Source organism: Elgaria multicarinata, chromosome 6, assembly GCF_023053635.1.
Source record: "Elgaria multicarinata webbii isolate HBS135686 ecotype San Diego chromosome 6, rElgMul1.1.pri, whole genome shotgun sequence".
In the NCBI taxonomy this organism is placed as follows: domain Eukaryota; kingdom Metazoa; phylum Chordata; class Lepidosauria; order Squamata; family Anguidae; genus Elgaria; species Elgaria multicarinata.
This window is the reverse complement of record NC_086176.1, coordinates 109,528,996-109,544,497: the sequence shown is the minus strand read 5'-3', so window position 1 is coordinate 109,544,497 and position 15,502 is coordinate 109,528,996. Positions and strand designations below refer to the sequence as shown.

The 15,502-nt window shown below is 41.0% G+C and overlaps 1 protein-coding gene across 2 annotated transcripts in view; it reads right to left on the bottom strand.

Moving 5' to 3' along the window:
• The window catches only part of SMAD2 (SMAD family member 2), a 55,452-nt gene that overhangs the window by 17,457 nt on the left and 22,493 nt on the right, over nucleotides 1-15,502 (bottom strand). The window contains exons 3-5 of one of the 2 annotated variants that reach the window (XM_063128264.1): nucleotides 4,730-4,819; nucleotides 3,507-3,700; nucleotides 1,744-1,878 (exon numbers count right to left, since the gene is read on the bottom strand). In XM_063128264.1, coding sequence (XP_062984334.1) covers nucleotides 1,744-1,878; nucleotides 3,507-3,700; nucleotides 4,730-4,819 — 419 coding nt within the window. The remainder of the gene's footprint in view (nucleotides 1-1,743; nucleotides 1,879-3,506; nucleotides 3,701-4,729; nucleotides 4,820-15,502) is intronic. The other variant, XM_063128265.1, reaches the window with a different exon arrangement.

The following is a 15,502-nucleotide window of genomic DNA, read 5'->3' as shown; positions in this document are numbered from 1 at the left end:
GTACTAGAAAGCATCTGAGGATCAAACTAAAGCACAGACCCCCATCCTTATTTAACTGAACTTGAAGCCTGGGAAGAGAGAAAGGAGTTTCTGGGGTCCATTTGTAAGATGTTAGGGGCACAATAGCCTCTAAAAAGATCAGTGTATTTTAAGAAAAAGGAATACAGGTGGATTTCCATTGTTTAGACCCCATCTATGTGCCAAAACACTCTAGGTGGCCTGAACATAACATATAAGCAAATGAACTAGAACTATGAACCATAAATCTCTTCATTGGCTTCCAATTCACTTCAGAATCCAATATAAACTTCTCCTGTTGACCTACAAAGCTTTTCACTGTCTAGCTCCTTCCTATCTTTCCTCTCTCATCTCACACTATTCCCCCACTCGTGCTCTTCGCTCCTCTGATGCCATGTTTCTCACCTGCCCAAGGGTCTCTACTTCCCTTGCTCGGCTTCATCCATTTTCTTCTGCTGCCCCTTACGCCTGGAACGCTCTTCCAGAACATTTGAGAACTACAAGTTCAATCGCAGCTTTTAAAGCTCAGCTAAAAACTTTTCTTTTTCCTAAAGCTTTTAAAACTTGATTTTGTTCTGACTTTATACTGCTAGTTTTACCCTACCCTGTGCCTGTTTGGTGCATTCTCTTCCCCTCCTTATTGTTTTATTATGATTTTATTAGAATGTAAGCCTATGCGGCAGGGTCTTGCTATTTACTGTTTTACTCTGTACAGCACCATGTACATTGATGGTGCTATATAAATAAATAAAATAATAATAATAATAATAATAATAACAACTAAATATCATAGAACCAAATCTCAGTAAGGAAACAAACTGCAGTTAAACAGGGTTAGAGGCACAGCTGAAAATACACTGATAAAAAGCTTGGGCAAAGAAGATGCAACATTTCTTTGTTTTACAGGCCTTCAGGAAAAGGCTGGAGTCTATAGGCAGTGAATTGCAGCATGCTGGTGCCACAGCGAAGACTGCTGGGTCTTGGCTCTCACATCTCAGTTACAAGACCTGGCCAATCTGCCTCCCTTACTATAGTCAATCTTAAAAAAGACCAGAGTTCTCCTATATCCTTCAATGTAGATATGCTGGACTGAGGCCATATAAGAGGTTAAAACCTAAAAACACCATTTTGAACAAGGCTTAGGAAAACTGAATCTGGCAAGCAGACTTTAGTACATGCTTATTGCCTGCTTCTTCATATCTACCAGAAGTCTTCCCTAAGCAGACTGTGCCTCTTTGTCAACAGGTGCCAACTGGCAAGAATTAGGTCTATTTCCATAAAAACACAGGAAGCTGCCTTAAAACGTCAGACCCTTGGTCCATCTAGCCCAGTATTGTCAACACTGACTGGCAGCAGCTCCGGGCTTCAAGCAGGGTTCTTTCCTAGCCCTGCTGAACATGCCGGGAATTAAACCTAGGGACCTCCAGAATGCAGGGCATGTGCTCTACCACTGAGCTACGCCCCCTCCCCATAATGGAGGGGTCATTTCCCATGCTCTATTAATGTCAAAATCAATTGTGGGATGGTCTGTCAACAGTGTGGATGGCTGATGGCTGAAGCGTCTTTTAGGTGGGCACAGATTCCATCACCCGCAACCTACTGTGAAGAAATCCAAGTCTTTGGGTGCCATAGCTTGCTTTTCTTTGGCACGTTGGGACATGATCAGCCTCAATCCTTCACATGGCCCACTGCCATTTATAGCACATTTTGCTTTTGCATTAATACCTGGTATGTAATTGCTCTGTGGTTCAATTCCTGCTGGAAAGTTAGTGTTTTCGGGAATGGAATGAGTATAGTCATCGAGTGGAGGAAGTTCGGTGAGAATCTCAGTATGCCGTGGCACCAGGACAGGAGGCAGAACTGGGAGGGGGGGAAAAAACATCCCAAAAGGTTAGGGCTTCTAGCAACTGTCCAGCTCTATAAAGCTAGGAAAAGTCACAGATTTTGTATTCTCCTCAAGCTGCAACAATCTTATCCATGGGGATAACAGTGCGATTTTATAGATGACTACTCAGAATTCCACCCCACCTTGGTCAATGGGGCTTACTCCCAGGTAAGCATGCAGAGGATCACAACCTCAGTATATTATGAAGGCAGGATGGATATGGGTGAGGGGAGAGTGCAAATATCCAGTAGGAATGTGGGTACATGGGAGAGGGCCTTCTCGGTGGCTGCTCCAGTGCTCTGGAACTCTCTTCCCGGTGAAGCTAGGCTGGCTCCCTCCTTGATTGGCTTTCAGAAGCAGGTTAAAACTTTTTTGTTCCAGCAGGCCTTTGGAGAATAATCTGGCCCTCCCTCTATGTTAATGTCTTATAATTTTGTTGTGTGTTTTAAACGTTTATGGATTTGTTCCCCCACACCCCCATGTATGTTTTAAACTTTGTAAGGCCGCCTTGAGGCCCACGGATACTACTACTAATAATAATAATAATACATGACCAACTGTGAAGGCTGACTGAGTGGCTTCTCCCCTAGAAATCAAGCAAGATGTATGAAGAGGAAAAAACTTAGGCTTGGCTTTATTACTTTAGTTCTTCATTCCCTAGGTGTTTGTTTTAGGAAACGCTATCACATCTGCTCCCCACTCAGGGAATTATCCATGAGTTTCTCCATCTTCACCAGAACCACCCTGTAAGGAATATTTATGGCTGAAGATAGGAATTGGCCCAAGGCCACCAAGTGAATTTTAAGAGAACTGAACTCAGATCTCTCTGAAATCCAACATCCTATTCAACAGGGACATAAAATGTCAGGCTAGGACCAGGGAGACCCAGGTGCACTTAGTCATAAAGGTAGCTACCTTGTCCCAGCATAACCTACCTCAAAGAGTAGTTGTGAGTATAAATTAGGGAAGAAGGAACCATTTATACTACCCTGAGTTCATTGTATGAATGGCAGGATAAAAATTAAACTCAAAACCCGACATAACTACAACTGTTGGAAGCCACAGAAAATGGAGAAAGGCCACGTGCAGGTGTACACTAAGGAGTACACCCTGGTTTGTGGAATCCTTTCCCCCTGAACCAAAGGAAGGGTGAGCATATGGCTTTGTGGCCAAGATTAGAGAAGGGGAGAGTGTTTATTCATGCATATTTTATTATATATACACATTTCTTTAATTTATGTTGAAAGTACTGAGACCTACCCAGAGTCTCCACAATGGAACAGAAAACAAATAATTGAAACTGAAGCTCTACTGCTCTGGTTGACACAAATGCTTGCAACATTTTGCAGTTCCCAAACCATATTGAGAAGTGCCAAACACATGCATCCAATACAACAAACAATGCATTTCAACATTTACGCACCCTTGTCAAAATTAAAATTTGGATAAATTCCCACTCAAGCTGTTGGAAATACAAGAGGATAATATGGACTCCCTTTTTTACTTCAACTTTGCACACACTAAGTATTATTAGAAAGATGTTTAGCAAACAAGCCTGTGCAGGCAACGCCTTTACGCCAACAGCAGCTTTCCATCTTCCTACCTGGAGTTTCCACTCTCTGGTAATGGTACGGGTTTACGCATACTTCATCCTTTTTAAGATTAAAAGCATATTCACAGTTTTCAATTGCCTTAAGTTCATGATGACTGTGAAGGTCGGGCCAGCGCCACAAACGGCAGTAAATAACATGTGGTAATCCTTTACGGTGAGATACTTGCAGGCGGCCATCGAGAGACCTACGGGGAGGAAAAAATATCCCAAAGTATTCAGAGGCGTTTACAAGCGGCATTTATAAACAGAGATACTCTGAACCATGAAACTTACGGCGCCCCTCTTCGCCCCCGCCCCCACCCAAAAAGAGATACAGGAGGGCTACAACAGACATTTATGTTCTTCACCCAATGTCCTTCTCAAGTAAGAGAAGGTAGTGTCGTCATTAAAAGCATACACTACTATTATTGGCACTTGAACGAAGGAGTCCCTGCATGAGAAGGTGCACCAGAGACGGCTGAACAGCTAAGTAAACAATACATCACACCTAAGTCTGCTCGCCATTAATACTATTACTACACTAAAACAGAGATCATTATTGCTTTAAGTACATCTGTCACACAAGACTGCGCATAAGGTTACAGCAGTCGGATATATCCAAGCAATTCACATCGGCTTACAACATGAAGCTGGCATCAGACACACATTGTGCTTGCTTGTGGTTTCAGGATCAGATTGCATCCTTGCACCCCTTGCTGCTTACCAGTTGAAAAGTTTTGCTAGTTTTAAGATAGACTGCCTAGGCCTACACAAATGCAGATGGGTTTATGACTCATGGGATGGCGAAGACAAAAGCCTCAGTACACAATGCAAGTAAAGGGTGACATGAAAAAAACCATCAAAAGCCTAGGTGTTTTTCTTTTCCTAAGACTTTGAATGTACATACCTGACCAACTAGTCAAAGAAGCAGTGTGCAAACGATTTTAGACACACACTTGATAAGAGAGTTAAAGTGCCCCAAACACAAAACCATGTGGTTGCATTTCCCCCCCCCCCAAGTTTTCCGCTTTTCAGATAGGACTACACTAATCTGGAGAGAGGTTCCCCCCACCCCAAATTAGAATGTCATTGGTCAAAACATCAGCTGAGAACACTTAAGGCAGAATTAGTTTTAAATGCTTTGCGGACCAGGAAGCATTTCTGCTAGACAAGACCCTCGAAAGCCAAACCCTCCCACAAGATCTCTACAATGAGACACAGGGCAGAATATTCACCTGGTTTGTTCAGAGAAGCTGTATAGGCCTGTTGTATCCCACTGATCTATCGTATTTGGTGTACTCAGTCCCCAAATTTCAGAGCAAGTGCTGTGTACAAATTGAAAAAACAAAAACAAAAAAAGTTGATGTGAATATGGAAGCATGGTTATTCAAACTACCATGATGTAAAGACATGGGGGAAATGTACAGAAAACTTCCTTTCACATAGAAGATACTGCTTTTTTTTCCAACAAAAAAAAAAGACCACAAGTATCAAATGCTATATTTTCTATATGAAGGAGGCCAATAAAATGGAACATGTGATTCAAGGTAAAATGATGTTTCCAAAAAGGTGAACAAGTTTGCTGTATTTAAGCAAATCAGCATATTTGTAATATACCTTAAAACAGGCAAAACCTCCTCAACCTGGCAGTACACAACAGTATCTAGCTTTTAGGGAATATCTTTGCAAGCATACAGAAAGTCACAGATTAAAGCCATGTCAATATGACATTAGATTTTAACAAGTTGTTAAAACAGCATTCAGAAACCAAAGTGATGCAGAACTATTACTAGCTTGAATATGTATGCTGTGTTTCCTCTAGATTGGAAAGGTCTTCAGTGCCACTTAAGAGAAAGGATACATCCCAATGTTTGCTGTTGACAAGTACACAAATACAAGTTGAAATGCAACAGAAGTCAAGCAGCTCAGCTTAAGTTACAAGAAATGCCATGCATTAACTCAAATACTTTCCTTTAAGCTGCCAACCAAAGATGGCTGCCATTTCATGGATGTCCCAGCACCCAATGCCATCAATTTTGGATCAGTATCACAACAAATCTAATTTATACCAGTGGCAGAAACTATTATGTGACCTATACAGAACAGTAACACCCACCATGTATTCTGTATATCTGTTTTGCATTCTTCAGGAATTGGTCTCTGTGCTTTGGTTTTACAACTACCAGAGTCACACTGTGCATCTAAGCCTTGGACAATTAAGCAACAACTGGGTGAGTCTGTCAACATACCTTTGTAATTCCTTCTCAAAGAACACCATTAGCACTCAAACCTGTCAATACTTACCAAGAGATGGTCTGAAAGTTACAATTGCATCCGCTTGGTGTGCCTCAGCTCTGGCAACAATGCCTGTTTCTGGATGGCTAAATATTATGAGCCAATATAGTCAGCCAGCCACTTTACATGTTTAGTGGTATAAAGTAGATACTATTTGTCTTGAGTTTCTTTCAATCGAGCAGGTGCCAAACACCAATGGGTCAAACCTCAAATAGCTTTGCAAATACAGCCAGAGAGGCGACAAGCCAAAACATATGCGTCTAACATTAACCCACCTGATCATGTACGTGTATATTACGCTAACCCATCTGAGCATATCAATTATTTGTAGCCAGAAAGGTAGAGGATGAAAAACAGACAACTTTTGTAAAGCTTTCCTGCTTGGTCATCAACGTAGGATTCTTATTTGTCCTGGGTTCTTGAGCTCCAGTCTAGCAATTAGGGCAGCCAGAAACAGACCTTTAAAAGAAATCTGTGATTCACCCGTTTCTAATAAAACAGCCCTTTGGGAGCAGCAAGTAGCTTGTCTGTAGCTCACACTCCTGATCTACACCCTTATACAATATTGTGAGCCATCATGTCTCCTACTGCAGCGAAGGTCCTGGAAATAAAATGAAGCCGTTACACTTTATTCCTGTGTTCCATTAATATTCTGCATTTCATTAAGGTCACTTTCTGGGAAGTCTCATATACCCAGACCACAAGGACACTTCTGAAAACAGTCTCTTGAGCAGCTCAAGTCTGAAAAACCATTTCTTCCCTTTGGAAGAAGCTTGCATACTTAAAACATTGCTTCGTGTTTGGCACAACTGCAGATGCCACAGAGGAAAGGGTTTGAAAATTAGTACCTGTTAAGGTTGACCAACATTTCCTATTAAGCCAGGAAGTCCATCTATCGTCCCACAGTGCATTTAAAAGAAAATTTAGCAGAGGTTCCAAGATGCCAGAAATCACTTACGTGTTTTTGCTACTCTGATGCCACGCTATTGGGAATTAAACATTCAAGTAATACAAATTCATTGCCAAAACCACAACTTAGCCCAAATGTTCATGTTTTCCAAGTATTCACCAAGTGTCTCTTGTAAAGCTATTTATGCAGGGTCCTTGAGTCAGACATGCTGCTTCCTGAAAGTAAAGAGATCTTCTGCAAGAGCAGGCTGAATTTTGAGAAGCGTGTTTATATGTACATTCCGTGAAAGCAGATCCAAATATGTAATTTGATATATAAGGGTGGGCAGAGAGAGGGCGGGGGGAGTCTATATGTGCACTCTTTGTGAGGAAGCCTTTCACAGCTTGCTCTCTCCGTTAGAAATGGTTTCCAGAATCCAGAAGAAATTTGAATTGAGAGAGGCACAGGGAAACTGTCACGAATGCTTAGAAAATAGTCATCTTTGCAAAAGAAAATGCTTAAAGCAGTTTGGGTGCCCTTACATTCCAAAACGCATACTGAGGCAATGATCTCTGTGCCAACCACTTTGATAATCTGACCTGGTGGAATGAGTTTGGCTCCACGAGACGGTGGCTCTTTGGTATTGGTTAAATTAAAATCTAACCAATACCAAAGTATGGAGTGGGGAAAACTAGAGAAGAGACTGGTGAATGTATCTTAATGTATCTTCATAATCCAAAATACTCAAGAGAGAAGTAAAAAAATGTAGGTGTCACCAATAAAAGTTTCTATCACTGAATGTAATACATACACTGGCTACTAGGAGGAGGGCTTTCTCCGCTGTGGCACCCCGCATGGCGCCTACACTGTATTCTTTTCTTCGCCAGCTGAAGACCTTTTTATTTTCTCAATATTTTAACACCGAAATTTAAACTTCGCTGTTTTAATTCTGTATTTTAATCCTATATCAATTTCTGCTGCGAGATTTTATCCTGGTTGTGCTTTTTTATATTGCATTTTGTATTTGGGTTTTTAGATTGTTGGATGTTTTATTAAGTTCTTAATGGTTTTAATTTTTTGTGAACCGCCCAGAAAGCTTCGGCTATTGGGCGGTATAAAAATGTAATAAATAAATACACTTACCTGCCTCACTGGAAATGGTGGCTACTCAAAAAATAACCAGCCCACGGAGCTAGGATGAATGGAACTGGGAGAGATGCTCAGAGCTGCTTCACCCGTTAAAGAAAATTCTCTTTCAATAGTATTTTAATACCTAAAATCATGAAGCAACCACAGTTGGCCCAGTTGCTCAGCTAGTCTACTGCTGGAACTTATTGGAAGGCAAATCAATATTAGCACCTGGGTCACGCCCTCAGAGGCTATGAGGTGTTGGATTAGGTATATGGAAGCACAAGTTCAGAGACATGGAAGCTACAGCTCAAAGGTGATAATGTCCATAATGAGGTACATAGGCTGAAGCCCAACCTTAACTCGAGCAGAGCAGGCAGAGAGAGCCATTATTAATTCCAGCAGAATACAGAATGACATCAAAGGTTGGTAAAAAGCAGAATGAAACTGAGGTTATCTTTTGAGGAGAGCTCATAAAGGAGACTTTTACCAGACACAGTCCACCTGTTGTCCTCTATTTATTTACATTTCTATACCGCCCAATTGCCAGAGCTCTTTGGGTGGTTCACATTGCAGAAATGGGGGCAGGGGCAGAAAAAACCTCGTATCATTGAGCTGTGAAACATCAGGTTATGGTTCTCACACCCTTCTACCTGTTCCAACCCTTGACATGACAGAAACTGCTCGGAAAAACAAAAGCTGAGCGGTCTAAAAGGTATATCTGAGAACACCTGACATGACAGATTAATTTCTAGCAGCATAGCTGTGTAGAGAGAATTTGAAGGACAATCCTTTAAATCTGAAGGACTATTACAACCTCCCACCTGCTTTGAAGGGTACCAAAATATGAGAAAGCTAATTAAAAGGAGCAGTTGTTCAACAGCCTGCAGTAAATGGAGACTATTTTTAAAATTCACTGCTCTTGAAGTGTTGATACAGCCACCGCCACCAAGCAAATCCCTCACCGGTGATTGCTTTAGAAGTGTATGGAGGTGATAAGTCTGTACAGCCACTACAATTTGTGCAGACAAAAGAAGCTTTGGAGCATAATTTGATGAGCAGTAATGATCTGGATCAGATAGAGAGCTACAGTTTTCATATCCGCCTTTTAAACATGCAATGCAGTTTTCAGAAACCTCACCTGCTGCTTCAACATAGGCTTTCGGCAGCCGCTACTATCTGGCTACAGCAATTCGCCTCTTTTCCTGACAGAAAAAAAAATTACTGCACCATTCTTCTCTCTGGCCTGGTTCGCATGTAACAATAAGCTGGAATTTAAAAGAATTGTTCCCACTAACAAACCACAGACCTTCTGTCTATGGTTTGCTTACCATGACATGTGAACTGGGAGCTCTGGTTTGTCTCTCCCCAGACAAGCCAGAGTCATAAGCCATGATCAGCATGCTCCCTCATTCTTGCGAAGCCTGGATTTTAATGAATTCCAGTTTATCATTACGTGGGAACAGCCCCCACTTCTACTTACTTACACACACACCTCGTGCTACAGTTTCGATTTTGCATTTTAATCACTGGAAAAAGCTTTCCAAGAAGTAGTGTAAGCATGAAAACAGTAATTTTCGCCACTTAGTATGGTACTTTTGTGAACCGCCCAGAGAGCTTCAGCTATTGGGCGGTATAAAAATGTAATAAATAAATAAATAAATGGTACAGCAGCCAACTTTCCATATGGAAAAGGAGAGTTTGTGCTGCTTTAATTTAGTAAAGAGGCTAAAATTCCATGGGCTTGATCCCCAATCAGAAATAGAACTGTCAGTGTAGTGCTATCATTTTAGTTTTGCCTTCTGGAGTAGGCCTTCCTTTCCTTCAACTCCACAAATGTTTGCTTGCTTGATGACTTCAATATCAAATGAAACAGACAGTTCTCATATCAGACATCATTCCAATTAATATTTTACAATGGAAGCTGTTCACATTTAACTGCAAGTCATTAAGTTATAAATCACTGGGATATACATGAGAAATATATCTGCCATAATTCAAGGAGGTCAATCGAGCAAGATGAGAATAGTGGTATCTCTAGGCTTGGACTTTCATGAGTGTTTCCCTGTGAAGTTGTGGCATGGTTTGGAACTCTCAGATCACAGAGATCTTAGGAGGCCAGGGACGTACAGAAGTGAAGCATCCGTTGCTGGAATACCACCCTGCAGGATTACAGCCCCTTGGAAAAGGAAGAGGTTTTTGCATTCATTTTCCACCAAAAGCTTGGATCCCAGAGAATGAAATGCATTTTGCATCATATACTTCCAGCAGTAACCTTGGCAAAAGTTACAGGGAATTTTTCGGGAGGTCGGGCGGAGGATGATTCTCCAGCTAGAAGATAAGAATTTTCATTTAAGGGCATCTGGAGTTTTAGGGATTGTTTCTCTTCATCTTGATAGTTCTCCCAGAAAACCTAGATAGTAGAATTCATTACTATTTACATATTTATTGCATTTTTATACCGCCCAATAGCAGAAGCTCTCTGGGCGGTTCACAATATTGTGCAGTAATAATCACAAATAATCCCAATTTTAAAGAATTATCCAAACACAGTCCAGGTCTATAGGGTCCAAATTAAACCAGAGAAATCTGGCCTGATGTAAATATTAGGGAGAATACAAGTATTAATAGATAAAGGAGAACAACAAAGAAAAGTTGGAAAGCAAGAGTTCATTCTATCAAAAATGCTTTTCTGGCTTTTGCATTAGCAAAGCATCTATCTTCCCTATCCTTCAACACAACCTCAAATTACTAGTAACACCCAGTAGTGATAAGAAGTAGATACAGTTGCTTTGTGGTAATCATTTCAGCCACAGGTTGTAGCAAATGAATTGATCAACCAAAGCAAAGATGATGTTCCTGGGGAAAAGACAAGAGAAGAGCGGACAGAAAGTAGTAGTGGGCTAAACAATCTCACCAGTATGATAGAGAAGGAGAATTCCTGTGTCTTACAAAGTGCCCCCGTGAACAGACAGATGTCTGGGCAGCTCTATCCTGGCATGCCAGCCCTCAAGACTAGAATGATCTTAAGAGGACTTAACTACCATGATCTCTAACTGAACAATGATGAACAAGGTTGTCACACAGAGGAGGGCCAGGATTTCTAGATCATCCCAGAGTGCAGGACACAGAATAACGGGCTCAAGTTACAGGAAGCCAGATTCCGGCTGGACCTCAGGAAAAACTTCCTGACTGTTAGAGCAGTACGACAATGGAACCAGTTACTTAGGGAGGTTGTAGGCTCTCCCATACTAGAGAGGCATTCAAGAGGCAGCTGGACAACCATCTGCCAGGTATGTTTTAGGGTGGATTCCTGCATTGAGCAGGATGTTGGACTCGATGGCCTTATAGGCCCCTTACAACTTTACTATTCTGTGATTCTAAGTATTATACCTGGGTATAGTAAACTAAAGGCACAATAGACACCAAGCGAATGAGCATGCATAAGCTTTGGCCTTACACTCTCCCCCACCCCACCCACCCCGGTTTCACACACCGTACATGGGAGATTGAAAGTATCCAGCTTCAATTTTAAACCAACAGTTTTCTGTGATATCTACATTCAGGAAACCACAGTTTAAACAAGAGTTTGAGAACAAGCCAGGATCTGAAACCATTTTGATTCTGGTTTTTTCCTCACTAAGCATTCAAGCAAACCACAGTTCTCAGAATTTGGACATCACAGGAAGCTGATTGTTGGGTTTAAAATACTTTCAATTCACCTCCTGTGGTTAGTGAAAGAGGAGGAAGGAGGAAGCAGGCTTAATACTATTAAGCTTAATACTGAAGACTTAACTTCAGACCGAAAACAAAAACAGGAATAAAAAATGCACACATCCCAAAACAAAAAGAGTCCTGTAGTACTTCAGGACAAACACATTTCAGTCTTGTGTGGTCTGCTTCGTAAATTTAAAACCAATTGATAAGACTATTGGAATTCTAATAAAAAGTAGACAAAGGATGTTCATGAAGCCTTGAGTAAAGGATGCTATATATATATGTAGTCCTAGTAGTCCAGAACTTCATGTCGCGCATATTACCAACATCTTACCATAGCCTCAAAAGTGTTTCCCATTTCTGTGCTTATAACCCAACACTTTCAGGTCAAAGAATGCTGAGTTTCTGCTTATACAATATGGCCCCTGGAATACTTTCAGGAGGGAGGTTGTTTTCTATACATAAACACAGACGTTCTCTTGATTCCAGTATTGCTTTCAAATGCACTCTGGCTTGTATCTGACTGTGTCCATTCACCACTAGAAAGGGCACAGCTGGCGTAATAGATTCTCCCTCCAACCTATAGCTCCCCCCCACCTCAAAATCTGCTCAGGAAGGTTGGGGGAACCTCTGAAGCAGAGCTAGAGGGTGCAGGGGGAGGACAAGAAAAGGAAAATAAGTCCACATACACAACATTGGATGGAACCCTCAGGAAGATTAATCATCAGTTAAGTCAACTAGTACCATTAAGACGGCAGGATGTTTCACAGAAGCAGGAATATCTGAGTCACTTATTTGGTTGCAGCTTTTTAATTAGTAGAATTAGTTGCACAATTCTGCTTTCAATTCAAACTTGGGTTTTTATTCATATCTGAATTGTGCAATCTCTTACTGCACAGTATATATTTTTTCAGTAGAAGCTTATCTGCAAGCAGGTAGAATACTTAAAGGAAGAACAGTGGTAAGGGAAACGGAATATCAGGAAGAAAATACAGAGAGTCCCACCTGCTTTCTTATTATTTAGAAAGCTTGCTGTAAATTATTAGGCTGGTTAGGAGTCACAAGGAATTCCGCACTTCGTCTGTTCTGAATTACTGACCCAGTAACCTGCTTTTGCTTTCTCCAGCATTAGGAACTAGCAATGTGTGCAGTCATGAATGATTAAATACTGTCCCTAAATATGGTACATCATATAAAAAACATACCAAATATTTGCTTAGCCATGTAGTCAATAAAACCCATGCTCTGTGAGAGTTTAAGCAAAGTCCCATCATAACACTATATACACAAATGATTAGGTACTTAATGTGGATATGAATAGTTTAAGTGGATTACAGCAGTCAGCATTTTAGATTTTATCAGAGTTACTATTAGGGCTGCTACATTTAATCAATCAAGTAGTGATATTAAAAGGTGCCCTGATTCATCAGTCAGCAGCTCTTTTTTTAAACACAAGTTATTACAAGTACTTATAAAATTAGAAATGGCACATGTCTCAGTATGTCTGTGCTCCCTTTTCTCATGCACAAGAGGGAATATGCCTCTTCAAAGATAAGGTCTGCTTGGGGCATACCTAAGAACAAAGGATGTTTTTTACTTCAGAATTTTTCCATATATATATGAAGGGCAGGAGGCTCATCCCTTACACAGCTGCCTGCTCCATTCTACCTTTAGAAGACGTCCTTCTGGTGGTTCCAACATTCTTCTTTGATTAACCTCGAAGCCACTCAGAAAAAGGCATGTAAAGCACAATCCTATGCATGCCTACTCAAAGTCCCACTGAATTTAATGGGGCTTACTTGCAGGTAAGTGGGTATAGTATTGCAGCCTCAGGGTAGTTGTCCCTAACCTCTGGAACCATTAACTAAGATTTATTCAAATCAAATGGTTACCATAAGTTCTGATTAGCACAAGATGCATCACTATCATTCATCTCACTGCCAAAACGTTTTCAGATGCTTTGACAGCTCATCATATCAGGCTCTGAAGGTCTGAAGGTCTCCAACTTTAGAAGCAATTTCTATGTCTCTAGTGCCAGACTGCTCAATTGTTTAAATGGATGCTGTTGTTTTATACTGTTGATTTTATATTTTTGATGGTTTCAAATTTTGTATACTTTTTAACGTTCATGGTTTTTAACTTTTGTAAACCACCCAGAGAGCTTCGGCTATGGGGTGGTATATAAATTTAATAAATAACTTTTAATTTAATAAATAAAATAAATGTTAATTCATCAGGGAAAACAGCCTACCAACCATTTGTGGTGGCCTGTCACAAACTCAATAAACCACCTGCTTCTGTTGCCTGTTTGGGAAATACAAAATGAGAGGGAGCATCTGCTGGCCACAAAACATGGCCGGTGGGCTACATTCGGCTTAGTGGGTCAAAGGTTGCATAGGCCTGCCCTAGTATAGCCTCCATGGTGCCCACATGGATGAAGACAGGGCATGCAGAAAGGGGTTTTTCTTTTTCTTTTCTTTTTCTTTTTTTGTATTTCTATACTGCCTTTCTGGGACCAACCAAGGTGGTTTGCAAAAAGTTCAGAACATAAAATTATAGTAAAATAAAGTAATAATAAAGCATTAAAAATGCTAAAAAATCATAACAATTTAAAAGCCAAGTTAAAAAGATGAGAAAAGGTAATAACGGCCAGGGAAGGCAATGGCAAACCACCCCGCTATAAGGCCTGCCAAGAAAATGGCAGCGAAAGCTGGCGTCCCTCCAAGAGTCAGTAATGACTCAGTGCTTGCACGAGAGGTTCCTTTCCTTTTCCTGACCTTCCTGAAAGCAGAGAGAGCGGAGACCAGTTGCAACTCCAGTCCTTTTCCACATGCCCAACAAGTGGGCCTTTGCAATCACGGGTGTCTTCAAAAGGGCCTCACTAACTGATCTTAATAAATAAATACCAAGACAGGCAATTCATCCGATAGCCAGGCCCTTTAGAACCTGAAAGGTTAATACCAACACTTTGAATCAAGCGCGGAAAACAAGAGGCACCCAGTGCAGACCTTCCACTATTGGGACAATATGATCACAATGCATGCACCAGTTAGCATCCTAGCTGCTGCATTTTGCACCAATTGAAGCTTCCAGACACTCTTTGAGGTTAACCCCAAGTTGGGCAAAGTGCAATTTTGGCAACTACTTTTTGCAAATTTTTGAAGTCGATTTTGCTGAGAGTTTGCTTAAGTTCAGAAAATGCGGTTTCTCTGGAAGCAGTATGATGGAGAATTGTGTTATTTTAAGTCTACGTTGTTTTGCTATACTTTCAGCAGACAATAGAAGATTCAGGAACTCATTGTTGCTTGATTGTTGAGTTAACTGAGGTGGCAATTTTAATGGTTTAAGTGATTAAAGCATTGATCTGTGTTTTGGTTAATGGACTGCTAATTTATCATGTTAATTGTTGGACCGAAACTGATCGCTTGTTTAGGTCAGAGGTGGCCAAAGTCTGCAAACAAATTATTTTATTTATTACTAACGTTTATGTACTGCCTTATTTGCTGAAAAGCAAACCTTTATGAACGCATCAAGTATTTTATATCACAGCTAACTAGAGGTAGGAGCCATATGGGTCACCATGCCTGGTAAGGCATTTGAGGCTCAGTTGATAAAAGGCCTTGGAAGGTGCAAATTAATCCCCTTTCCTAAGTGAGGCCTGCAAAGCATGAAAGGAGGGGGGCAGGGGCTGGGGGGAGAGAAGAGGTCCCTAAGCTTGGGCTAAACAACTGCAAGGTGACTACAGGTAACAAGAAGAGAAGGCAATACTGGTTGACTTCTCAACACTTCCCTAGGTCTTATTAGCCTCCCCTAATGATGTTCACACATCTTCAGTGGCCAGCAACTCTTCCCTCCTTCCCATACTATCCCCAGCTCTTTGGTAGCTGCTTCTGTCTCCTTCCCCCTTTTCATGCGTCTTTAACCATTTCCTCCCTTTTCTCTTTCCTCCATGCTGCCCGAGCCTCTCCAATTACTTCTC